The sequence below is a fragment of the Vigna angularis genome, chromosome 7 (genome assembly GCF_016808095.1).
Source record: "Vigna angularis cultivar LongXiaoDou No.4 chromosome 7, ASM1680809v1, whole genome shotgun sequence".
NCBI lineage: Eukaryota > Viridiplantae > Streptophyta > Magnoliopsida > Fabales > Fabaceae > Vigna > Vigna angularis.
The window spans coordinates 11,111,151-11,139,090 of record NC_068976.1 but is presented as its reverse complement, the minus strand read 5'-3'; the positions used below and the strand labels follow the sequence as shown (position 1 = coordinate 11,139,090).

General features: G+C 33.0%; 2 protein-coding genes across 4 annotated transcripts; both read right to left on the bottom strand.

Annotated features, from left to right (window-relative positions):
- Positions 1–171: 171 nt before the first annotated feature.
- Positions 172–12,871, bottom strand: LOC108323212 (UDP-N-acetylglucosamine transporter UGNT1). Of its 2 annotated transcripts, XM_017555584.2 has the most exons (10): positions 12,476–12,861; positions 12,312–12,388; positions 10,139–10,300; positions 9,911–10,044; positions 8,375–8,505; positions 8,219–8,263; positions 8,021–8,118; positions 7,287–7,394; positions 697–753; positions 172–603 (listed from the first exon to the last, which is right to left on the bottom strand). In XM_017555584.2, the coding sequence occupies exons 1-10, from the start codon at positions 12,630–12,632 to the stop codon at positions 529–531; spliced, it is 1,044 nt and encodes a 347-aa protein (XP_017411073.1). In that variant the 5' UTR covers positions 12,633–12,861; the 3' UTR covers positions 172–528. The 2 variants fall into 2 exon arrangements, with proteins under 2 accessions (XP_017411073.1, XP_052736115.1); XM_052880155.1 differs by having other exon boundaries at positions 12,312–12,871.
- A 1,689-nt stretch (positions 12,872–14,560) lies between these two features.
- On the bottom strand, positions 14,561–18,271 carry LOC108323209 (uncharacterized). 2 transcript variants are annotated; one of them, XM_017555580.2, is made up of 4 exons: positions 17,871–18,271; positions 17,483–17,668; positions 16,671–17,078; positions 16,058–16,196 (listed from the first exon to the last, which is right to left on the bottom strand). In XM_017555580.2, exons 1-3 carry the CDS (start codon positions 18,210–18,212, stop codon positions 16,755–16,757), a joined length of 852 nt encoding a protein of 283 aa, XP_017411069.2. In that variant the 5' UTR covers positions 18,213–18,271; the 3' UTR covers positions 16,058–16,196; positions 16,671–16,754. The 2 variants fall into 2 exon arrangements, with proteins under 2 accessions (XP_052737040.1, XP_017411069.2); XM_052881080.1 differs by lacking the exons at positions 17,483–17,668; positions 17,871–18,271 and having other exon boundaries at positions 14,561–16,196; positions 16,671–16,810.
- Between the last annotated feature and the right edge of the window lie 9,669 nt (positions 18,272–27,940).

Sequence of the window (27,940 nt, the reverse complement as noted above, 5' to 3'; positions counted from 1 at the left end):
CAACTTGGCAGAGCCAATGGGTGTCCCCACCAAAACAAGCATCGACTCTGCTAATTACCAACTCTTTCAAAAATGCGCATGTGAAAATTAATCTTCTGTCTTCAATTGTTTAGCAACCGTGAAACACTTTTCTTATAATGTTAAATCAGTATTTTCAAACCAGAGAGGGGGTAATGAAATGAATTGGTAGATTTAAATTTTCTGTCTACGATGAATTTTCTATTAAAATACAATGTTTGTTAACAGTTACACTTCCAGAGAGATATGCATAGCATTAATCAAATTAGATGTTTGAATACACTATAGCCATGACAGCCTTTCTCCTCTAGTTCCCCAGAAACAGTCGTATGTCAAGTTGTAATTAGCAAAATTTCCCACAAGTATCGATCTGTCGATCACAAGTTCCAATACCCGAGTTCGTTCAGGTTCTTCTTCCTTCTCGAGGAATGCAGTAATGGGCAGAAAACTGAAGCAAATGGCACTCCCAAATTGAAAAAACAAAAACTTCATCTAGAGAACTCGAGTCAGTTATTTGCCAATGAGCTTGTAGTAGGCATATAGACCAGATCCAGCAAAACCAAGAAATTGCCCGGATATGTTCCACTGAAATTGAATAAAAACACATTTATCGTCAGTTATAACAATGCTCAATTGGGAACACCAGAACTGCAGCAGAGTAAGAACAAGAATACTCACAATATCAAAAGGTAGCCCACCAAAAATTATCCAGCCAAGACCAATAGTAAATAGATCCTAGACATCGATTAAGAATAATTAGAAAGCGTAAAAGCTGCCTAAAACAATCGTGGCAACATTATAGAGCCCAAATTAGAGAGTAGAAATAAGTTCCGAGAATGAATGAATGCATTGTATATACGTGGAAAAGGGACTGACTAATGTAACTATATCTTAACCAAATAATTTTAAGCTAATATCTCTAACACCCTGACGCCCGTTCTAGATGGTAGAAGGTGAATGCTAACATTTACAACTTAGAAAAATGGGCACATTGGCAAAATACAATATGTCAAAAGATCCCATACATTGGTGAAATTGGCAATGGCAAAATAGGAAACAAGCTTAATCCCCATGCAAAAAAGTTACAGTCAATGCTTAGCTGTTAGGAAGAAGTGAATAAAACAAAGATTAACCACATAAGGTCATCTCTAATAAAATTGGTTACAAAGGTCTGTTAACAAATTATACCATTGAGCAAATAACATGACATTGCTTATATAAGCACCGTTGCTTAAAACAAAATATGCTTTCAATGAGAGAAATTAATGGGGTTTAAGAGTTACTAATATGGAGTCAATTATATGAATTACAAAATTAGGTTGAGTGAATTATTTTGTGTAAAGTGCTTAAACTTATGTGGAACTATAACAAACTCATTTAAGCAACCATACATTATGGATGCTCCAAGAAGAAGCTAACTCTATTCTAATGCCAAGGTTCATCTTCATAATTGAGATATAAAAGTTACACTCTCAAGGAAAACTAGATAATGTTTCGACATCAAATCCGCTAAAGTAACATTGTCACAGTCAATCATTGCATTCGAGGCATTGTTCGTTCTAGAACTCGAAACATCTGTAATGATTTTTGTCTTTCAAAAGCATCTCAATGGGTTAAGGGAGGATGGTGTATATATACTACCTTTAGCGTCGACTTTTAAGCTATATGAGAGTTTTGGACAAATTGGAAGAAGTCCCTAATCAAGGACTAAACTACAAGAAAGGCTTGGAACCATCCATTTTGTCTCCAAGATGCTACTAATGCTCTGACCTCAAATCCATTAAGATAACATCACTAGGTAAGTTCCATAATGTTTCAACCTCAAGTTTGCCTATATAGCATTGTTACCACATCTGAATTATTGTTCGCTTTGGAATTTGATGCTTTGGTAACAATTTTGTTCTTAAAAGGCATCTTGGTGGGTTAAGGAAGAGAGTGTATATAAGCTACTCTTGACCTTGACTCTTAAGTGATGTGAAACTTTTATATGTACTCCCAATCAAAGGGCTATGTTGAAGGAGTGGCTTGAAATCCTCCATTTTGTCCCATGGATTGCCAATGTTTCGACTTTAAATTTGCTAAGATAACATTGGAAGGATCAATTACCACACTTGAGATATTGTCTACTTTGGAGCTCAACACTTTTGTCATGTTTTTGTTATTTATAGTTGTTTTGGTGGGTTAAGTGAGAAAGGTGTTTATAAACTAGCTTAGTGTGAAGTCCTAAGCGACATAGGACTTTTGGATGTACATGAACAAATGTTTTAACCTCAAGTCTTCTAAGATAGATCGTTAGAGTAAATTACTACAATTGAAGTATTGTCAGCTTTGGAACTCAATGTTTCCTTTACAGTTGTCCTTAAAAGGAACTTCAGTGTGTCAAGGGAGGAAAGTGTATATAAACTACTCTTGGTCTCAACTACTAAGTAAAGTGACACTTTTAGGCATAGTGGAATAAGCCCCCTAGTTGTGGGTCAAGGGAAATTAGTCTAGAACCCTTCTTTTCCCGTCCATAGATGATGTCAATATTCTCATCTCAAGTCCACTAACATCATTAGCGGCAATCACCACATTAGAAGTATTTTCTGCTTTTGAGCTCCATACTTCCATCATGGTTTTATGCTTTGGTGGGTTAATGGATGAAAGTGTATATATATATATAATCTATCCTTGATATCAACACTTAAACGATAAAGGACTTTTGGGCGTACTGGACAGATTCCATCAGGTAAACATGAAATTTTGGCTTGGGCAGCTATAAATACCATTCTTTGGAAATACTTAGAGTCCTCCCTAAGGTAACTGAAGAAAAATGAAGATCACCAAAGCATATTAGCTCCAATGAAAATATTTTAACTTCAGGCAAGGTAACTCCACCATAGCATGATCAGTGAACCAACAAATGTTCAAGTATCAAAATACAGATGACAACCTTGGCCAATACAAAAGTCATTAAGAAACTTGGTACCATTTCTGTTAGGCCATTACTTGTATATAGTAGAAGGAAAACCGGTACACAGACCGGTACACAACCTAACTGCCAAGGCAGTTAGAATGGGTAGTTAGGAGGTTTGTATATAAGGACTGTGAGGGTAGTTTGAGGGGTTAGCGAAGTAAATACTATTGTTTGTCAGGAACGTGTTATCCTGATCGGGAGAGGTTAAGCTCTCTGCATTGTATCTCTGATTGTTTTGTGAATAAAGAATATTTTCAGCATTCTTGTGTTGTGTTTGAGTGAAGAGAAGTGAGTTCCATTAGGTTCTTGATTAAAGAACCTAACATTTGGTCCGACCTACCGGATCCAAGGAGGAGAGGAATCAGCGATGGGAAGCCAGACGGAGGGAAGATTGGACAATTTGGAGATTACGGTGGAGGGAATCAAGGAGGAGACAGCGACGATCAGGTGCGATCTACAGCAATTGATAAAAGGGATGGGTGGAGGCCACAATAGTCAAGGGGGTGGCTCTGATGGAAGTAGCAGCTCTGTGAACGAGAACCAAGTAAGGCACGACAACGGGGGAATTCCCCAAAACTAGCGGAAAAGGGTCGAGTTATCGTCGTTTGAAGGAGTGGAACCACATAGTTGGATTAACCGGGCTGAACGATTCTTTGATATTCAGAAGGTGGCAGAGGAAGATAAGGTGGAACTGGCCTACATTAGTATGGAGGGGAGCGCGAGTTACTGGTTCAAATATTGGAGAGAAAAGACCAAGAACCGTTCTTGGACGGGTCTGAAGGCTGGACTGATTAACCGCTTTGGAGGTGGGTTTAGGGGAACCGTATACGAACAATTGGCCACATTGAGGCAAGGGGGCACGGTGGAGGAATACATTAGGAGTTTTGAGATGTTATTGGGTCAGACCCAGGGGTTATCGGAGGAGTTGATATTGGGATTCTTCCTAGCTGGGTTACGAGAAGAGATTAAAGGGCAAGTGCGAATCCAAGATCCCCAAGGTTTCATGATCGCGGTAAGGGGTGCGGTGAACGTGATAGTTACGCCGTCGTATACTGTGAGTCTCGGTGATGGGCATAAAAAGGTGACGAGGGGAAGATGCGAGAAAGTCTGAATACGCTTGGGTGACACTACGGTGGAGGAAGAGTTGTATGTGTTTGAATTGGGGGGTGTGGACGTCGTCTTAGGAATTGCCTGGTTGGCTAAACTGGGGGAAGTGGTGATCTGTCAACAGCATAAGTATATGGCTGCATCACCCCAAGGTTTATTACAACCTCTGCCAATTCCGCAGGCTATTTGGGAGGAGGTGAGCCTAGATTTTATTGTTAAGCTGCCCAAGTCTCAAGGCTTTGACGCTATTTTGGTGGTGGTGGATAGATTGAGTAAGTATGGCCACTTTATCGCTTTGAGACATCCTTACTCAGCTCGTACAGTGGCAAAGACGTTCACTCAAGAGGTAGTCAGACTACACGGGATTCCTACATCAATCGTAAGTGATAGGGATCCTCTATTTCTCAGTATATTTTGGAGGGAGCTCTTTAAACTGCAGGGTACCCAGCTCAAAATGAGCACAGCTTACCATCCATAAACGGATGGTCAAACAGAGGTGGTAAATAGGATTCTTGAGGGGTATTTGAGGTGTTTTGTTCCGAACAACCTAGGGGCTGGAAGACGGTTTTACCTTGGGCAGAGTACTGGTACAATACCAGTTATCAGGCTGCAGCGAGATGTTCTCCTTTTGAGATCGTATATGGACGTTCCCCACCAGCTTTGAGTCGATTTATTCCCGGGGAAACAGCTGTTGAAACGGTGGCGCAGGATTTGATTACTCGTGATGAAGCGCTGAGGCAATTACAGCAACATCTTAAACAAGCGCAGGATGCTATGGTGCACCAGGCAAATAAAAAGAGGAGGGAAGCGGATATCAAGGTGGGAGATTGGGTTTATTTGTGGATCACGCCCCGCAGGCAGACTTCCATGCCAACACGTTTACATCCAAAACTCGCAGCACGTTATTTTGGCCCTTTCCAGGTGTTACAACAGGTGGGAAAGGTTGCTTTTCGTCTACAGTTGCCAGAGACAGCTAGGATTCATCCGATCTTTCACGTGTCTCAGTTAAAGAAGGTGGTGGGAGAGCAGAGAGTAGAAAAGGAATTGCCGAGGGAGCTGCAGGCCGAGGGGCCCATGTTTTGGCCTGTGAGGATTTTGGAAAGGAGGCAAAGGCAGTTGGGTGAAGTTGCAGTACTACAAGTTCTGATAGAGTGGCAAGAAGGAGGCCGTGAGGGAGCGACCTGGGAAGATGTGGCTACCATTCAGGAACAGTATCCTGAATTCAACCTTGGGGGCAAGGTTGTTTTAGGCGAGGGGGGTATTGTTAGGCCATTACTTGTATATAGTAGAAGGAAAACCGGTACACAGACCGGTACACAACCTAACTGCCAAGGCAGTTAGAATGGGTAGTTAGGAGGTTTGTATATAAGGGCTGTGAGGGTAGTTTGAGGGGTTAGCGAAGTAAATACTATTGTTTGTCAGGAACGTGTTATCCTGATCGGGAGAGGTTAAGCTCTCTGCATTGTATCTCTGATTGTTTTGTGAATAAAGAATATTTTCAGCATTCTTGTGTTGTGTTTGAGTGAAGAGAAGTGAGTTCCATTAGGTTCTTGATTAAAGAACCTAACAATTTCACAAGTGAAACTTGAGTTAATGAATTGTAACCATGATCATCAAAGAACACGAAGCAAGCTCAGATTGAGAGTACAGGATTTGCCACAAGGAAAGCAATAGCAACAAAGTTAACTAAATAGCAGGAACGCCTGCAATAAATTCAGATAGATCGCCACTATCAAGAACAAAGAATATGTTCCACATAGGTTGAGATCTTCAATCAGAATAAAAAACCAGAATGAGACCTTTAGATTGCTTCATGATATGAAAATTCAATCTTCTATAACTTGATTGGAAGGGAAAATAGAAACCATTTCTCTTGGTTCAAAGACTCTTGTGACTGCATAAAGATTCATAGTTGTGTTTGCAATTCAATAGGGAACCAAAAGTAAAATAATCTGATTGGATGAGTGAAAATCATGATGCATGAAATTGGAGATCTGTGAGGCCACACCCACTGTCAATGCTAGCAATGCCATTGGGATCTCTTGGGTGTGTATAGTGAAGCGAGTGATTGCAACATTGTTGAGGAGGGGAGAATTGAAATGTGATTAGGGACTGAGAATCAGACAAAAATGGAGAGATAGGACCTGAATCTGAGTTTTGATGGGAGAAATGACAGGAAGAATTATTGATTTGGCAAGAACATCAATGGGAATGAAATACAGAAAAGGGTGGTGAATAGAGCTGAGAAATTGAGGGAAGGGAAGAAAAAGAGCTCCGTGGAGCTCTATGCAGTAAAAGACAGTTTTCATGGTAATACCATGGGGGTCTCTATTACCATGTTGAGAAATATGGCAGAGTCCAAATTATAGAGAAAGTAATGAGAATGAAAGAATGTATTATTGATACAAAATGATGCAGTACAAATTCAAACTACTATACGAGAGACTAACTAATCAAACCATCATCTTGACTAACTATTTCAACCAATCAACCATCTGTAATAACAACATCATGAGTATGATGTCCAAATTAAAAGGACGTACCCAATGTGGAAAAAGTATGTCCGTAGTCCAATTAAAGGAGTACAAATTAGACTCAATTGCATGATATGGAAAAATTATGTTCTTATCCAATTAAAGCCAATTTATTGTGCTAAGTCAGTGTGATGTCCACATTAAAGGTTTCCAACATAGACTAAATATCTTAAGCCTAATTGATCAGAAACAATATCTGGAAGTTATTTTCTTTTCCCCACTGTTCATGAGTCAAATATGATTTGAAGCAAGATGATTTCCCAAGAAATTCAGATTATGCACATTTCTTTACTTCCAAATAATTTTTCCAGCAAAATTTATGCCACTTCAAATAAATCCCCCCTTTATCTCTCTTATCCGTATCAGTATCCAGAAGCAAATTAACAGTTGATTACACTTAGTCGTTCTTAACACCAAAACGTACAAGAATCTCCCCAAATTCCAAAATTAATAGCCAGACCAATGTGTACTAATAAGGCCATTTCTCACCCTATATTAGTCAAATTCGTAGAATTTCCATTGCACACAAGATGTACTTCAACAGAAAAGGCATACTACACCATGTCATCATTATGAAAGCAAAGCTTTACAGCATCATCACTGACAACCTGTAAATCTAGGTGCACTATTTATGCAAGGTAAAAAACAACAAGCAAGGCATGCATAGATACCTTCAGATTACCACAAATTGTCTGTGTGACAGCTGAATTTAGAGTTGTGTTCAGAAAAATACAGTAATTCAAGAAGAATGCCAGTATGCAGGAAAAAAGCAAAATAACCTGCAGAAGAAAAAAAATACAGAAATTATAACTTCTCATAATTTAAAATTTTGAGGAAATATGTTTAAAGCTTTTATATCAACAAAATGCAGACCAATCACTTAAACATTTTTTTTTTATATTATATTCAATGATTTCAAAATTGGACCAATCACTTAAACAATATAAGGTGAGAATTTTAGGGTTTGAGGTTCAGCCTCAAGCGTTTATATATGAATAAAATCATGGGGAAAACTTTGAAATGAATTTCTAGCATAATTAAATTAATTCATCACATAAACAAATATTAATGCAAAGTACTACTACTAATAATGACATTTTTTAACCTACAATAAAAGCAGAAAAGTGGAAAGTATACACACAATTCCTCCTTAATAATCATTTCCTCTATTTAACAAGATACACAGACCTAAAACTAAATCACTTTCTCAGGCTTTAGGAATATTGTTGCTGGAGCTTTTTAGTATGTCTGAAATCTTAGTGTCACTAGGTTATATGAATCCTAGTCTGCTAGATTAGCTGGATCAATATTATTATTTTTCTTTTGGCAAGTAACCAATGAAGGTCCAGCAATGACTAGTGAATATTACAACTTATTGAATTAGAATGGGTAAAGCAGAACATACGATAAAACCAGGTGAGAAGAGATATGGAAAATTGATTGATATCTTCAAATCACCACGAACAAATGTCCAGATCAGTAAAACAGGCCCACATATGATACCTATAATAAATAGAAAAGTATTTCAATTTTCAAATAAGAAATTCAGTTACACTAGAAAGGGTTAGTTTAACAGGCCATCATACACAATATATCAGCTTACCATTGCACCACATAAGCCCAAAGCTATTAAGACCACTAGTTTTCCCTGATAAAACGACATGATACCTTATAAGTTATAAACGAAAAAATGAAGGCTAAAGAAAGAAGTTGTAAAATTTCTGCTTTATGTGATAGAGTGAGAGTATAGGAATACAACCAATGCGGGATATAGTTGCGAGATATATTGCTGTGGCGATGTTTGACATGAAAACAACAGCATAGCCATAAGCATCAAAAGAAAGATCCCGAGCTCCCGCAACAAAGGCACCAAAGACAATCAAGCCAACACTGATAACAGCCTTATAAATTTCAGTTAAATGAAGGAATCAGGCAGATGCTCATTCAAATAACAATTCAAACTTTAACTTCATTGTGTTAAAATTGAAAAGGTGATATAACCAAAAGAAGTTCATACGGAGCATCTCACATAGCTTAATTTCAAACATAGCAAATGTAGATAGCATATACCAAGTCTAAGTGTAGTGTACAACACATTCCAAAATCAGAATGGTTCATTTCCCTTTTCCTCCAAGAACATAGGTATTTTTTTATCTTATTAAGTAGTTTGAATGAAGATATGTTAACATTATAAGAAGAGAAAAGACAATATGAGACATCATCAATCGGACATGAATTAGTAATACTCATTTAACAGTGTAAAAATTTCACACATAATTTTGCATTCATTTACCGAAGGATGAATTCGGTGGCTAGATTAATTATATCTACATGATTTATAATCTCTGACATAAGGAAAGTAGGATAATAAGTCAAATAATTCTAAGTATTTGCAGAAAATAGTCAACTATACAATCACTAAATAGGGGACATCTACCCAAAATAGGAGACGCTTTTCAACAATCTACTAGCTTAACCTTTTATGAGTAGTATAAGTCATTTAATTAATTTCTATAATTTTCAAATAGCAGCCATCACACTGGATTGCGCATTCTGCAATGCTATTAACGATTAATAGTTGTGATAAAAGTAGATCAATGCACTGTCCATACTTCAAATCCAAATGCCCCTTGCATGAGGGGACATGTTAAAGAAGCAATAATGCATTTCATGAGTCTTCACCCAGCACAACTTAGGCTTCGAGAATCAGTTTAGGGCATGTGATCATCAAGTTGGTAATGACCATTTCTATCACAAGAAATTATGGTTAATTTATATATATAAAAAAATAGGGTCTGTTCAGACAAACTTCTTCCTAAGAACTTCTAGAAGAAACATAGAAAAAAATGAAATTGACTTATCCATAAGTTGATGTTGGAGATCCCACATAGACTAGAATTATGTATAAATGGGTGCAAACATGACTTTGCAAGCCGGTTTTCTAAGGTCAGTTAAATTTAAACTCTAAATCTAAAAGTTAAAATTAGCCTATGCACAAGTTAATTTGTAAAAGCTCCTCTCATATAGCTTCTCCATATTTTTATTTTTAACTTGTACATAAGCTAGTTTTAAATTATGGAGAAGTCATTTTTAGTTTTTTCTTTTCATATTTTCCTCTCTTTGAAGGCTGTATGGAGAAACTCATCCAAACTGGCCATAATACAGTCCACTGCCTCTACATTAAACTACGCACTTTACGTATGATGCTAAACTTTAAGCACGTCAATCAAAAATTTATTTGAACAAAATGTAAATACTGTAGAATAGATTATGCAACGAGGAAAATGCACTTTACCTTAAAATGACCGAACGTGTATACCTCTGCCCCACCAGAGCAAACTCAACAAGCATTGTAAACACCACTGTGGTCCTCCTCAGAGTTGTGTACATTGGAACATTTACTCCACGAACAGACTCCATGGTGACTAGCTAAGGAGAAGTATAGGGGTAAATAAAAATAATAAACAATACTTGCTAAGTATTCGTTCTCTTCTTTTTTTTTTTTTTAGGGGTGAAAGGGTACCATGTAAAATAAGTATGCTCCTGACAGAGGAAGAGTGTGCTTCAAAGTCTTCAGTGATACAAATTTTGTTGAGGTATCTGATATAAGTAAGGATTCATTTGCTGAGAAAGATATCATCCTCCATCGTCTCAACAGATAGAGGAAGCAACACGAACACACCATCTGCAGAAAAACAAAGAAAAGTGTATTTAAATTGTGAAATGAAAAAAAGTGGATCTTCACAACAATAGATTGACAGTTATAATGCCTACTGTAGACACTGCATGACACCTAAAATCTAGATGCAATATAATTCTCTTCTTCCTCTTCCCCATTGAATAAAAAAAAATATTGCTTTTTGCATTATTGCTTCAAATAAGTTTATAAATTCCAACAAATCATTTCGAAGAAGTCAACTCTTAAAATACTTGCTTAACATACAGTGCATCAAAGCGTCCTTGAGTATCAAAGAGGCAAGATAATGTAGACCAGTGGAAAAGTAAACATAAAATCAATAATGCAAGTTTGGAGCAGAACTACTATTTTGCATAATATTCCATCCTCTATGACAATGAAAATAAGGATTGTTAAGATAAATCATGACAACAAGATTAACTCAAGGAGAAATATGTTCATTTTCTTCCTTATAAAAAAGGTGAATTGTAAAGTCGAGTTCCATACAATTTTCTGCAAGGGATGCCAAAAAATTTGAATGGAACATAAATTATTGGCCTGCTAAGTCTTGGTTCGTAATAATCACAACACAAAAGAATCATGGATACAGTACTAGATACATCCATTAAAGGTACTTACAGGATACTCTTTCTCTTCTTTCAATTTTTCACTATCAAAATATGTTGGCATATTTCGTTGTTAAGTCAATCATTGTGATGAGCCAGTAAGTTATAATACTAGCCACTCCAAGCTACTTATAATACTATAGCTTAAAATACTAAGTTTTTGGTACAGTAACCAATCAAACAAAATGCTACTACATTCCTTAAAATTTTGTGCTCACTTAAGCTGTTTCTGCTTTCTTCATATGATATATGAAAATTCATTGGAAACTTGGAGTTAAAACCTTATGGAAGAGTATTTGTAAAGACTTATTTACTTCCACTGTATCCATTTTCTATTTGTTAAGATTTTGAAAAATGACCCGCAACTGCAATTTCAGAGATTAAGGAAGGATTTTAGTTATGCAAAAACATTTTCTATCTGCATATCCTTTTTCATTTTCAATTTGTTAAGATCAGAAAAGATTTTTTGGTTTTACATCATGGTTTCATTTTCATCTCTTGTTTGACTCACCATCCTCCTCCCTCACACCGCCCACCTCCCGGTCCAGTGTCTTTCCCAACCTCAAGATTACCGGTGTCATCAAGTATCTGACATTGGAAAAATGACATGGCATCAGCTAGACTTCTGGCAGGAGTTTATGGCCGCTTGGATGGTATCAGTGTCATATCAAACGTTGTCACCAACAGCTCCAAAATCGATGACTTAACTGTTAACAGGTTGAGAGGAAGTGCAGGTTTGATGGGAGTCTGATAGCAGTGATGTCAGGCTTTAACGGTTGTTTGTGATAAGAAAAAAAACAAATAAAGAAAAGAAAAAGTGAAACAACATTTTTTCCTTTTCAAATTCCGGCTTCTTTTGAAAAAAGAAAATTAAATAAAATGTTTTTTAATCTTCAATATTGTTAACTCAATTTTTCTGTTTTCTATAAAAAATGGAAACATAAAATACTCAAAGTAAACATCTCCTAGAGATTTTGGAGTGTCTATTATAGCAACCTAATTTAAAACCTTGCATATAATTTATCATCCCGTACCTTACATTATAGTTTCATCATACCACAAACACGAACCAATGGATTCGTCTCTCCCAACAAAGTCTTCTCCATACACATAACCAAGAATTGAAACCCTAACAACAAGCTGAAGGAATCTAAATATATATCCACTGTACTGTACCTTGTTGGTAACATAAATAAACCAATACTAGATTATAAGTGAAAGGTACTTGTAAGCATGTTCATGTCATTCACCTCACCTATAAACTAAAAATTTAGGGCATAAATAAATGTATCAACACAATTCCTAAAGTCTCACTAAATTCGAGAACAAATATCAACACAACAGATGAACTATCACAGTGCGGATAGAAAGTCACAAGAATGTAAGCATAAAACCTGAAGAAGTGTGATAACATTGGCGGAGGGAAAATTATAAGACGAAAGCGCTGCTTTATTGAACATCACCAGCAAAACTACAGAACAAAGAGGATATGATGGATTTAAGAAGCATTTGAAAATTTGACGACGAAAGAACGGAGCGGAATTAAGAAGAAAGGTACCAGCGCAGGACATGTAAGAGACGGCGGCGAAGGCTCCGCGTTTGGTCATGGCGGAGCCTCTGAAGAGCTTGTCATCGGCGTAATCGTCTTGGATGGAGGGAGGATCGGAGACGGGGAGCATGAGATTCTGCGAGGAATTTGACGGTTTGAGAGACATAGAGAAAGGGAATTGGAGAGCGAAGGGTTTGGTTTGGTTTTGCGATTGGATTGGAGTTTGAAGGAGAATTCGAGGAAGTGAAAGGCGAAGAATGAGAGAGGGGTTAGAGTCAGACCCAGTCTAGAAGGCCACTAGCGAATCCCGACTTCACGACTTGGTCAATTCAACTCTCAGCTCTCAAACTGTTTCCATCACACTCCAAGAGGAAAGCGTCATAAAAAAATCTTGCTTAAAAATTTGATACCACTATTATTACAATAAAATTATTTATCAAATATATAATTTTTTGGATATTTAAGGGCCAATAAATAAATAAATGTAGCTCGTGACAAAAGTATCAATGAGGTTTCCTAGGGCCGTGAACACCAAGGGTATTTCTAGGTAGACTTCCATTATAGACTCAGGATGTTATTATCAAAATTAAGATGCTAGGAGTTCATAGTTTAGGAAGGAGATTTCTTCCTTTTCATAGTTCGACTTAAGACTTCTTTTATAATGATCATACAAGTGTATGGTGTTTATAGAACCCAAAATAAGATCTCTTGATTTATTCAATAGCACGATAAAATCCTAACTATATTTAATATCTTCACGACATTGAGAATAGTTTTTAAGTGAATGAAAAAACATTATTAAACAAAATTACACTAAGATACCAATAAATTGACACATCTACACTCACTTCACCGTATTTTTATTTGTAAGATTATTGTGAAACAGATATATCAAATGAATATAAAAATGTATTAGATTTCTTTTTCTTGCAGTTACGTAATAAAAGAGTAGAAGAACATTTAGATGTAATTAGTAAAAGACTTAAGAGTTTATTTAAGAACAACATCTGATCGATCTCCAACAACATCATGTTATATTGAGGATGGTTGACAAAGTTGCATACCACAACATATGTAAGATGATGCCAACACTTAAAAATAGCTTACCAAGCACACCAAACAACCCACGTAAGTGCTCACTGCAAACAATAAAAATCTTGATACACTGAAACAACTTATATATATTTTTCATGCCATCGAAGTTCGAATATCTCTATAAACTACTCAAACATACGATAACAAACCATCCTTTCACTCTTAAGATTATGACCATCAACCTTTCCTCCAAATGAAAGAATTTAAGCACTAAAAGATACATCCTAAAGAGAAAAAGAGAGAAAAGAGCTCAAAGAAAATAATACATTTGAGCTGAAGAAAAGAGAAGAAAAGAGAAAAAGAGAAAGAGATACTCTCGAGCTTAATCATCAAATTTCTTACTACTGTAAGAGAGAAACACATGTGAGTGTTTAAACTACATTGTATTGTAATCAAATTCTCTCATAGAAAGATTTAGTCTGAACTACTTGTAAACAATCGTTGATTGCAATTCTGAAGAGAATTAAAATACTTACAACTGAACTCTTTTGAGTTGAGGAATCTAAGCGCGGTAATCTAGTACCAATAGTGGTTTGAATGCTCAAAGGAAATATCGATGGAGAGCTAAGTACTAAGAGTGGTACGAATACTCAAAGAAAATCTCGACAGCGTGCTTGAGTATCAGGAGTGATACTAATACTCATTTATAATCTTGTAATGATTATACTGGAACCTTCTGCGAAGGAAATTGGACATAACTGAATTAAATATATTATAATATGAATTAAATATACTTTTAGTTGACGTGAATTTAGAATTTTTTTTTAAATATTTTAATATATTTTATTCTTCAACTTTAAAATTGAATAGATATTCTCTTATGTATTAACTTTTTTTATGTTAAATGAGATTTTAGCTTAACATTTTACATATCAATAATTTAACAAAATTACAGACTATATTAATTTGTTTTTAAAATTTGAAAATTTATTTTTAAAGTTTGAAAATCAAATTATATCAAATATTTAAACTGAAACAAATTCTAATTTTATCTTAAAATTTAAAAATTAAAAATATATTTAACCTCTTAACATTATCAAACAAATCACAATCACGATTTTCAAAATCCAAATTTTAACTTTTCTGCTCTTGCCCACATACCCAAAATTGTCTTTTAATACCAGTATATAATACAATGATGTTTTGACTAAGGTTGCTTCCTGCTCCCCATTTTTACAAACAGACGTGGAAGCGTACATGCAATTTTTTTATTTTATTTTGGGATTTTCTTTGATGAGTGTAGTTTGGGGGAATCATAAGCCTCCATTCTTCAATTCAAACTTACAGAGTTTAAACTTTTCACCTCTCAACAAGTTCGCGCTCCCAACACATTCGTTCCCAAATCTATCTCCTTCCCAATATCTCGCATTTGAGTGAGTGTTCACCCGCAGAAAGTCGCACATTTGTCTCGTTGAGAACATTGAGTGAAAGTTGCAGTTTCCAATTGTTGGTTGGTGCTGCTATTTGTGTTCATTGTTGGTCGCTAGTGGTGGTTGGTGTAGATTTTGCGAGCCATTCATTTATCGTTCCGTTGAGAGAAGATTAGTAGAAAGTTTCCAATGTGAATTTCTTTTTGTAAGTAACTCAAAAAACTCTTAGCCTTGAGATCTGTCTTAATCCTGATGAACCCCAAGACCTAATTTACCTAAACTTTTTGTATTCACACAAAGAATCGTGCTTTTGGGATTTGTAACTGTATCAATTTCTCAAGACTCACAAGGTATGAGTTGAGTTAGATACTCTACTGTCTTGTTATCTAAGTAGGTTGCAAAGGTTCACCCATAGAAGAAGGTGAAAGGAAGGATGATAACAAGCTATAATGGAAGTCAATCTGCAATTGTCTGTGCAAATAAGGATTATAAACAATCCCTTTACTTATCATCTCCTCTTCTAGTTGTCTAAGTGGTATAGCAGCAAGAAAGCGTTTGATGAACTCTTTACAACACTCTTTTCCTCTGCAAACTATCTCACCTCTTTGTTTCTTACTTCTCTTTTCATGGATAGAACTTGAACCATCAAACTTCATTATGAAAGCCTTTTGGCATCCCTCGTAAAGCCTCTCCCCCAAAGTGTCAATCACATAACAAGCGTCAACATCCACCTTCAGAACAAAGAAATGATCATTCCAACCCACTATGTATATTCTTGGCTCTTGATCAACCTCTTCATCTTTTCTAGTTATCTCATCCCAAATGTCATCAAAGGACATGGCTCCTTCCAAGCACTGAAACTTCTCAGGGGAGAAAAATCCTGTGTAGGAATTTTGAGGGAGAACAACCACAGGCCTGATGTTGGCTTTCAAGACTGTCTCTAGATCAAAATGCTTATCTGGGAAGAGCTTTAGGTAGTGATCATTGTGGCTCAGCCTTATCCATTCTGAGGAACCCCTTTTGATGAGGCTATCAAATTGAGTCCGTGTTGGCATGTTATGGTTTGAATGAAGCCAGTGTGCTATTAACACTGCTAGTGTTGTACATGCACTCTCACCACAAGCTTGTTTGCTCCTTTGGTCAAATGAAGCAAAAAACACATTGGTTTTCAGCTTTGCTTGCCCATCTCTGCTCCAAAATTCCTTATTTTCCCAACCACTTGTGGTGTGATGAAAGTATGCTTGTGTAGAAAGTTCATCCATTTTCTGCAAGAAATGGATGAAACCAATTGGTAATAAGTATACTAAAGTAAGCATTTTATGCACATAGAAAAATGTTAACTATTCAAATGATCCCAGAAGCTGTTAGATAAAAAAATTACTTAAAATGAACCACCTTCAGATATAAAATTGAAAAAAAAAATCATACTATTTAGAGAGATTATTACATTTCTAAGATAATCACGTTTTTATGATTCTGAAAGTTCTATGCAGCATAATATTCCATTTTACAGTTCAATTATGTCTCAAATAAAGATTGTCCAAGATTATAATATTTGTGGTTCATGAAATATCTCTTGTCATTTAACCAATCATAGATTATGGTTTTGGTAAAACTGATGATTTTGTTCTGATTACATTAAACTCATACTCTAATTAGTTGAAAGTAGGAATCTAAATTCAATACCAGGATTATTATGACTCAAAAGGAAAAGTAGATGATGTTAATGTTATTGTTACCGTGCAATGAGTTGAATGTGAGGTTAAAGGCTCTTGATTCCTTGAGGTGGTTCTTCTAAAACTCCATCCCTTGAAGCTTCTATTTCATGGCAACATGGACCAACTCTTCTGCATTGTGTCCAAAAGGGTCTCTGTATCTGAGTCCATAAGCCTCTCTGACTCGTTTGAAACTCTTGATACTGCACACTGATTTTCAATGCTACTGCCACTGCTAGAGGTTGTGGTGGACTCATCAGACGAGTCATCCGAATTAAACACAGGTAACTCGTCTGATTCATAGGAACTCAGTTCCTCAACTTCATCAAACTTCCCATTATTTTTCCCAATGTTTGTCTCTCTGTTTACAAATGTTCTTGGCAATGGCAAGTCATCATCAAAATTTTTGAGTTTCAATAAACTCAGTGAAACCTGGTCAGGTCAATTAACTACAATAAGAATTGTTTTTCTGAACTTTCATCCATTTCAGATACATAAAATTAAAAGAAATTAACAAACATCTGAGAAATCATTATCTATTTTCTTCACAATTTGCCCATGAATAAAGAAGCACTGGCATTTACAAACACTAATAGAAACATTAACATAACTAATTAAAGTGGAACTTAACTATGCGAACTGATATAGGTTAAAATACCATAAAGAATACAAGTTAGAAGGATAAAATGATCAACTTAATTAACACCAAGATTTTTTAGCTTTTTACATTCATTTAAGACAAAAAATATAATGGAGCAACATTCATTACTTTGTGGGGGCAAAAATTTTATGAACATATATAAGTTAAAAAACAAATTCCTGTAGTTGGAGCATACCGAAAGTGAAGCTTCCAAGAACAAACCATGCACCTTCAATTGAGTTGGAACTGTTCTTTGAACCTCACAAGAATTTGTCTCATTTTCCATTTCTTCGCTCAGCGTTAACTCAGCCATAGTTATGCTCATGGAAACTTCTCCAACCACCACCATTTCAGGTTCATATTCTCCTACATCACCCTCCCCCTGCATTTCATATTTGGACAAATTTCTCATCATACACATAACAAGATCAGAATTTAATTCAAACACACAAACACTAAATGATAAGTACTAATCATGTCTTAAAATTAAACAGTGCATAAACTGAGATTTAAAAACTGTCATACGATCAATATAAAGTAAAATAAAATAAAATAACATAACTATTCATTGCAGAAAACCTTACATGTAAAACTAGAAATATCATGTGTAAGGTGCCATTGTTGAGGACGAGATGAAAGGCAGAGAGGTCACGTGCGTCCCACAGGATAGGTGCCTTAGAATTGATGACTCTTGGAGTCAAAGTAGTGTGAGTGGATGCTAGTTTGAGGGCACAATTTGAAGAAGAAGAAGAAGAAGAAAGTTTCCCTTTTTTGGTAGCTGTTCCAGTAATCTGAAGGGCAATTATGTCCTCATCCAAAGCACCCACCATTGTTGCCCCAAATTCCAACCTCAACAGGGTGACCTTAACAACGTAGTGTTTCTCGACGTGCCCCCAAAACCATGGTCTCCAATTTTCCATCACCATGTTGTTCGTGAAGCGCTAATCAACATTGAGATATGAAAAACAAAATCAGAGAAAGAAAAGGTTGCATTTTTATTATTATTATTATTATTATTACAGCATATTTCTATCAACTACTTTATATGTGTATGAGATTTTAGTCACGTGTTTGTTAATAGTTTTGTTTAAATTTTACTTTCGGTTTGTGTTTTGTCGTTACGAGGAATGGAATCCAAGAAACGTTGTTCATTTAAACAACGTGAAGAAATGTGGGTTAGTTGTTATGATTGGCAACACGGAAGAAAGAACACTTCACACCAAGAAATTTGGTTCTTGTGTTATATATGTTATTCGATTTTGAAACTTTTTTTTTAATACCATGATATATGTTTTTTAACAATTTTTTTATAATAAATCATGTGTCAATATATTTGAAACGCACTAATTATAAGCTATTTATCAAAAAAAAATTATTAAAAAAACATTTTTCTTTTTTAATGTAAAAGTAAAGAAAGAAAGAAGAGAGGCTGTCTTCTCTAAAAAATGTTGTATAAGTATTAACAAATTTATATTAAAACATCACTATGTTGTGGTTTCAATGGTACTCATATTGGTAAGAAAATAGAGGGCACGAAATTGTAAATGAATTAAATAAAAACTATAATTAAAATTTAGTAAAAAAATAATAATTTAAGATTCAAAAGGTGAATGATGGTATTCTTTTGAATTGCCTTTTTTTAATAATTCACCCAAAGAATTAGCAAATTTACATTGACATTAAAAAATTACGCATAAGATTCTCAATATTATTTTAGTAATTAGTATATTGAAAGAATAAAAAATGAAATGAACAAACTTACATGTGTTACTATTCTAGGAGAAAATTATCAAAAATGTTAAACAATTATATATCCTACTTTAATAATAAAAAAAGAGAGTATTTAGAAGAACAAATAATAAACTAACTCTATGCCTACATTATATATATAAACACACACAAAAAGAGAAAGTGAAGGTTTTCATATTTATGGGTGCAAGAAGCAATTCGAAATCAGAGTTCCTTTGTTTGGTCTCTTTTGGGCTCTTATATTAGACCAATTCCATTCAATTATTTTTGAAAAATATTACTAATCGCACCACCATTTTTAATCGCATATAATTTTAATATAAAAGAAACAATAATAAAAAAAGTTGTTGTTGTAAAAAAAAAATTAAAATATTACTAAAAATAAAATAAATATACGTTATAACTCTTCATCTCAAGCAAAGTTATCCATCTGTCTTCTATAATCCATAAACTTTCTCAACAACACGGACTTTTGTCCAAGGGAATTAGTAGAAAGAAGAGAAATAGAAATAGCGAAAATAGGTGAGTAAGAAAAGAAGAGGATGTTCATTTGAAAATAAATAGAAGAAAAATAGAGTCAAAATTAACCTTAAAGATTATTTCATTTAATAATTTAGTAATAATGATAATGATTATAATTATAATCAATATAATAGTAATTATATTTTGAGTGCAAACATGATGGTACATGTACATTTATATTTTTATTATATACTAAAATATATTAGGACCAGAAAAATTATAGTTAATTCAATCATCCTCATAAAAAAATTATCAAAATATTGAGAAAATAAAAAAAAATAAAAAAATGTATATACCAAAAAAATGTTATTATCATAAGGGTTAAATATGTTTTTAGTCCTTAAACTATCAAACGAATTTGTTTTTAGTCCCTCTTTCAAAGTAAGGTACACTTTGATCATTCTCTTTAAAGAAACTATAATTTTTAGTCATTCAAAACCAACGGTGTTAAAAATCCGCTGAGGTGGCTAACGGTGGTACCACGCCATTTTCTTTTTTTCTGACAGGAATCAACTTTTCCCAACTTTTTTCCCTTCCTCTCCCTCCTTCTCCCTTGATCTTCTCCTTAACATCCTTCATGTTTTGTAAGTGGAAGAAAAAACTGGTTTAATACAACACGCAAGCAACCAACATCTTGCCATTAGGAAAAAAATAAATAAAAAATTGAACTTGAAATTCAGAGAAATAAATGAATGATTGCGTATTAATTTAAACAAATCAGCAAGATCCATGATCAAGAACATACCTAGGGCTTGGGGGTAAACCCATGTGGATGCTGAAGCTGCAGATCAAAGAGGTAGGGACAACAACAAACAGAGAAGAATTAGAAGAAATGGAATTTTGAAGAATAGGGGAACAATCAACTCCTGCACCACATGCATAATCTATAGCTTTCTGAAGAGCTTGATTACTCACACCATCTTTACATACACAGTAAAGAGCACCTGTTCATGACCAAAAACAAATTGTAAAAATTGTAAACAGAAGAACAGTTAGTCCATTAAAAATCCCATCTTTCCTTAAAAGCTCCAACCTTCAGTAAAACAGAACAAAAATAGAAAAGTTCCTGAACAAAATCCATCTCAAAATCTCAAGCTGTATCACAAAACCAAAACAGAAAAAAGCTTTCAGGAACTAAGCATTATCCATTTCCCCGTCGTAGCCAGTGAGCCATAGATGCGCAGGAGAAGCGCACCTTCCATTCACAGCATAACAATACATAACTTGCAAATTCAATAACCGCACCATTAACAGATCAATGATTCGTTAAGAATCAATAACCGCACCATTAACTTTCTCTCTTGTTCTCTTTCTCTAGTGACCTCTTCTCCATTCTCTCCTTGCGGAGGGTTCTTCGTGACGACGTGGAGGAAGGCAGTGCTTGAGGCAGGGCCGGTGATGGCGATGAAAAGGTTGAAGGATGTGACGATTTCTGAGAAGGAGTTTAAGGAGAAGATTGAGGAAGAGGGAGGGAGAGGAAGGGAAAAAAGCTGGGAAAAGTTTTCGTGTCAGAAAAAAGAAAATGACGTGGTATCACCGTTAGCCACCTCAGCGGATTTTTAACGCCGTTGGTTTTGAAGGACCAAAAATTATAGTTTTTTTAAGGAGAATGATCAAAGTGTACCTTACTTTGAAAGAGGGACTAAAAACAAATTCGCTTGATAGTTTAGGGACTAAAAACATATTTAACCCTTATCATAAACTATTATAATAATAATAATAATAATAATAATAATTTATTATTATTATTATTATGAATATAATATTTCGAAATATATTTTGGATATCTTGTAAAATTTTATTATTATAGTTTGTAATCAATTAAAGGCCTAATAATTTTATTATTTTATTATATATTAAATATGATATTTGATTATATAAAGATTTTACATGTTCTTGTCATTAATTCAAAAGATAAGATAATCAAAATTTGTATAAGAATACTTTTAAAATGAAGACTCATCTTATCTCAACCTCTCTATATTTATAATTATTTTCTTATTATTCTTTTATTTATTTAAATCTTAAATTTTAGTGTGATATTTATAGGTGGACTTTTATTTCAATGGTGAGAACACTTATTAATATCCACAACTACTAGAGAATTGATTTCATTAACCATAGGAATGTTAAGTTAATTGACATTATATTTATATTTAAGGTATTGTTCATTTTAGAATTTAATTATATATTTTTAATTAATAGAAAAAATGTTTATAAATTAGTGGAGAAAAGATATAGCTTCAAACAAACTATAGTTCAAAAAAAAATATATTATTATATTTTATGTTATTATAGTTATATCTTGTGATAATTGTACTAATAATTTTTTAGATTATGGATTTTTTTGTTTCGGATATTATTAATAAATGTCTCATTTTATTAATTTATGTTACTAAAATGAGATGTTGCATTAATGGTATTTCGTTCTTAGGATGACCTGAGAGTTGCGGGTTTGTCGTGTCTTTCTAGTTTAAGAGTTTGAGCTTAGATTGTAGAATTTGTGTATGTAATTGAAAGTATTAAGAACATAAAATGTTTTGATAAGGGTAATGAAGATGCACATTCATGACTATATCAAATATGATTTTCTTTCTTAATTCTGAAGGTTTAGGGAAAGAAAGAGTTAGGTTTGTTAGAGGAAGAAATAATTGTGGTTTAAGTTTGGTTCTTTATAACAATTGTTGTCATGTTTTTGCCTTTATGGTGTGTTAAGTGCTTTATAGTGTAGAGGAATGAACATCCAAGGATAACTTGACCTACTTACCTTTATGAGAAGTGAATAATACCTTTGATTCTCCATCTATACTCGTCTGATTGAAAAATTGAGACTTTTCTAGAGTTATATGACTTCTCTCTAAGGATTCTTCATCTCTACTCATTTGATTGAAAAATCAAGACTATAAGATTAGTTTTTGTGGCAAGCTTTTCAATTTAGACTAATCAGTTCCTCCGTTTGCATAAGTTGAGTTAAGCTCTTTTTCTTGGTCTTTTTTTGTTATTTGTTGCATGTGCATCGTCTTTTAATTGCATGTGTCTTTTTAGTCATTCATATGAGGCTTTGTTTATCAGTGGTTCTAATGGTGTGCCCTAATCATGTTTGTGTTGTTCCTAGGTGTAGATAGGACATCCTATGAGCTTGAAAGGGGTTTGAGTTTCTTTTGAGCAAGTTTGCCTATCTCTCAGGTATGAGAAGCTAATTGTTTTGTTTTTAGGTTGTAGATATATTGAATTGTATGTTTTGCATGATTGAGTGAAATTATGAGTCTTGATATGTTGAACATGTTTATGACCAAAGTACCAAGTAGGGAATACCAATTTAACCATTTGAACATGTTTCTTTTTCCCTAAATCATAGTTGTGATTCTGGTGATATCTGATGCAACACTGAGCGGTGGTAAGCTGGTATTGAGCGTCAGTTCTTTGTGCAGGTCTGGGAGCATTTCATTTCCAGACCGTTGAGCAGCAGTCTTGTACTTTTGAACTCGCATAAATGCGAATGCTTTGGCGTTAAGCGATAGCAGGACACTGTTGAGCACCATGTTTCACTATAGGTCTAAAGAATTTTGTTCCAGGACATTAAGCGACAAGAGTGTGTCGCTAAGCGTTAGGACTATCCTTGAGCGTCATCTTTTATGAAAGGTTTGGCGTTGAGTGTCAGGACTGTAACTAAGCATCACCTTCTAAGAAAAGCCTAGCGTTGGGCACCACTTCTGAGCGCCAATGTACATGTTTAAGTTTTCTTATTCCATGGTTGCTTGATATATAAATTGTAATGTATTTTATGCATGTCTATGAGTTTATGGTAGGTATTTATGTTTGATATTATGATGATGATGAGTTTGTTATTGGTTATGAGTATGGTATATATGTTTGGCGTAATTTCATGGATCTCGTGGGAGATTCTATGGTGGCATTTTAGTAGTGTAAGCATTGATGTGGGAGTCCAGACATTAGAGGTTATCTTGTTGCTCTAATAACCATTCAAGCTTAGGTAAAGTATAATGGGGTATCTGGTGAGAGATGCAAGAGGTCTTAGTCTAGGGGCTTTACCTTGGCAAAAGGTGTTAAGAGATTAATCTTGTGTGTAGTAGGGTGAAACACATATGTAATGGCTCTATAAATCAGTAAATGTTACCACAAGTGCATGATCCCCCAAGATTTCACATTAATGTTTTATCCAGATATTTGAGTCTAAAATGAGTCATTATATGTGATAAGGTTGTTTTATGAATGAGTGATGTATGATGATTATTCATATGTTTGTTTAAGAAAACTCTTTTACACATTAGCTTACCCTTTCTTCTATGTTGTTTTGTTTGTGTTATTTTTATTTTTGCAATGATCACCTTTACTGGTGTGAGCAGATGAGATAATAGGAATTGATCTACCTCAGGAAGGTTATATGTTGTTGTCAAGTGTCCTATTGTCGTCCAGTGTTAAGGCATTTGCAAAATACGATGCTCCACAATATAAACTTGCGTTTAGTGACCTGGAGCTAAAATTCTCCCAGACCTGCACAACGAGGCTGATACTCAGCGCCAATTTGTAATCGTTCAATGTTATACTAAACACTCGTAGATGAAATTATGTGATTTAGGGGAAATGAAACATGTTTAATTGATCAATTTGGTATTCCCTTCTTAGTACTTTGGTCAAAACAATTTTTAATATTAGGACACTTAACAATTGGCTCAATTGCTCATATTATAATTCCTTTAAATCAACCAAAACACCAAAAACAATCAAAATTCATTTCCAATTGCATTAGAGCAACAACATACACATATCATCAAATTTATTGAGCTCACACACACACACACAAAACAACTATGTTCCCTTACTTAACCCAACTACTCACAAGACCTTAATCAGCGAGGTTCCCAACTTGTAGGATGTTCTATCTACACATAGAAACATCACAAAAACGATCAGAACATACCGTTATGATATTTGATTAACAAAGACTCATATAAATTATTAAAAAGACATATACAAGTGGTAGAAGACTTACATGCAACATATAACAGAAAAGACCAAGAAAAAGGGTCAAAACTTAACTTATGCAAAGAAAGAAACTAATTGATCTAAATTGAAGAACTTCTCCCAAGAATCAATCATATGGTCTCAATTTTCAATCAAACAAGAACTCTAGAAAAATGATTTCTAAAAAAATGATTTCTAAAAAGATTATGTGTTTAAAAAAAATAAACTTCGTTTATAACAAAAATTATTTATATTAAAACTCACTATTTTAAAATCTTTCTAAAATATTTTTTTTTTGCGTTATTTTCATACTATTTTGATTTAATTAAACAATTAACTTTATTTCCAACGTGATAGGATAATAAGGATACGTTTGAATACTTTTTTATGTTTTTTAAAAATACACAAAAAAGATAAAATAAAATTTTCTAAGTTAAAATTAGTTCATTTGCAAGTCAAGCAAATAATTAATTTATATATAAAATAATTTTAAATTATAAAAAATCTTATTTTAAATCTCAAAATTAAGACAATGTAAATCTATCTAAAAAAACAAGTTTAGTAAAATAGTGAAGAATGCAAGCTATTAATTAGCATGTTTTTTCATTAAAAAAAACGGCTCATTATGAATAATTTCAAGCTCTAATAGAAAAAAAAAACTCAGGCTATTAATTACATCTTTTATGAATCTAAAACCCTAATAAAAAAAATCTCAAACTACTAATTACACCTTCTTCATTAAAGAATTGTTCATGAATTAGTTGTCACTCATCATAACATTTCTGACAATCATAATATTGCTCTAATGTGCTAGACGTATAAAATATTTATTTTTTATTCAAAATATTAATTTACTATTTTTTTTTGTACTTTTTTTTTTCAGTATTCTTTTGTGCTGTACGCAAACAGAAACAAAAAAAAAAGAACCAACCAACACTTCTGACAGAATATCCCAGGACTTCTAAAATATACCTTTGACGAAGAGTTTTAAAACAACACAAGAATATGAAAAACAATCACAGGTTAACCTTCATGATCCTATACAAATTAAAAAGATTTCAAGATTTTAGGTTCTAATTCCAAGATTTTGATGGATCTTATATTATATTACATTTTATTTTTTTTTCTCTTGAGTTATTTAACAAGCAAAAACAACCTTTGGAAATATGTTTTTGAGAAATTTTGTATTGAAAACATAGCTTTAAGAACTTTCAAAAGCATTTTAAACTTTGAATCCAAACGTGTAGAAATCCTTCACTCAATCATTGACCTAATTTATTGGCACATGGTAGCAATTTCTACACTTAATCTCATTGTTCAATCCAACAAAATCTTGAAGTTTCCATTTCATGCATCCTCATATGTAACATCAAAATCCTATTTACAACTTTTTTATTTTGATTTATGCTCGCTCTTATTACTTCAATAAATGGCGTGGTTAGGGTGTGATATTATTTCCTAGCCAAGGTGTCCCATAAACACATGCACCTGTTTTTTCCATTATTTAATATATGCATTTCTTTATCATCATGTTATACTTTATTTAAATTTATAATGGTTAATATTTTAGAGTTAATCGCATGTCTATTAATGGTGTAATTATAATCTTTCAAATGTTAATTGGGTCAATCAGATAACTTGATACATGCATGTGTCTTAATAATTGAAGTTTAATAAATAAACTTCTCCACTCATTTACGAATGTTTAAATTTTATAATTTATTTTATATTTTTATTATAGTACAATAAAAATAGATTAATTTGACTTATTCTTTTATACTACTAGAATCAAAGTGTTTACCTAATTATTTAAATATGGTTATAAATTTCAAATAAAACCTAACTCATTTATGAAAAAAAGACCATTATAAATTCAAATATAAATTGAAAGTTTTACACACAAAAATATAAAAAAATTAAGTAATATATAAAAAAAAAATTAAAATTCACAAAAATTAAAATCTTAAAACTTCACTTTTTTTAAACATAATCAGTAAAAGTTATTAATATGATTAAATAAATGGAAACAATAATATAGTCTAATTTTCATAATTAAATCTTAAATATTAAAATGACATTATTGAATACTGTGGATAAGATTAGGATAGATTTTTATTATTATTTTAAAATACACGTTAACGAAAATATATTTTTTATTGCATTTAGTTGTGTATAAGACACTGATAGAAAGACTTTGTTAAACTGGTGTCTACAACTCAGCTATGATCTTACTAGCTGTAATCAACAATGGCTCTAATTTCTGTTTTCTTTTGTTTTCTGCGTATCTTTTTGTTATATTTCTTCAGTAAGCATAGTTGCATAACCTAACATGTGGAAACATAGTTGAAGGTTAAGATAAATAGAAGAAAACAAGTGCTTTCTAGTTATAAAAATCAAAATTAATTTTAAATTTAAAAGATAAAACACAAATATTCATTCAAAACTAATATAGTAAAAACTTACCTAAGTCATTTTACTTGCAGCCTAAATGAACTTAGATTATCTAATTGACAAAATTATGACTCAGTCCATTTTATAAAATATTGATTATATTTAAAAATTAAAAAAAATAATGTTATTTTTCAAAACAAACGCATATATTATAATTTATCAAATGTTAATAATTAAATTAAAAATATTTCATTCACATAAATTTTAAAGATACATAATTTATTTTTATTTATTTATTTTTTATATTTCTATATATTTATATATTTTTTCCAATTAGACCAAAATAAGAGCATGCTTAAAAAAACTACAAAGCATTTTTTTAAGAAGTTGATCGACCTAATAAAATTGTCAAGTAATCCATTAATAGGTTAATGATATATATAATTTTTTGGTTTAATTAGTAATTTGATTTTTATATTTAGAATTTTTTTTAATCTTTTGTGGTTTCTATATTTGTTTTTTTAGTTGAATCTCAATATCTGTTCTTTCTTACATTAAATTGCATTAGTGGTTTGAAAGTGATCATATGTGACTGGAGTAAATAACTTAACTAATAATTTATTTATACATTTAGGTCTATAAAAATATGGAAATCAAATTAATAATTAAATTTATTATTAAATTTAACGTGGTCATTTTTCAAACAATTTTAATGCTAATAAATTCTCTTAACTTTATTTGACAAATATTAAAATTTAATTATATAAAAAATAAATCTAAAAGTCAAAACAAATAAAAAACTTAAATATAAAAACTAAATTACTAATTAAGCCTAAATCTTTTATAACACATATAAATATATTATGTGATTTCATGGTTTAATAAAAGTATTACAAAATAATAATTAATTAAATTAAGCATGTTATTATTATTTTGATGAAAAGCTATGGAGAGAGACATAAAATAAAACTCAACTTAGATTTTTTTTATTACTATTATTATTAAC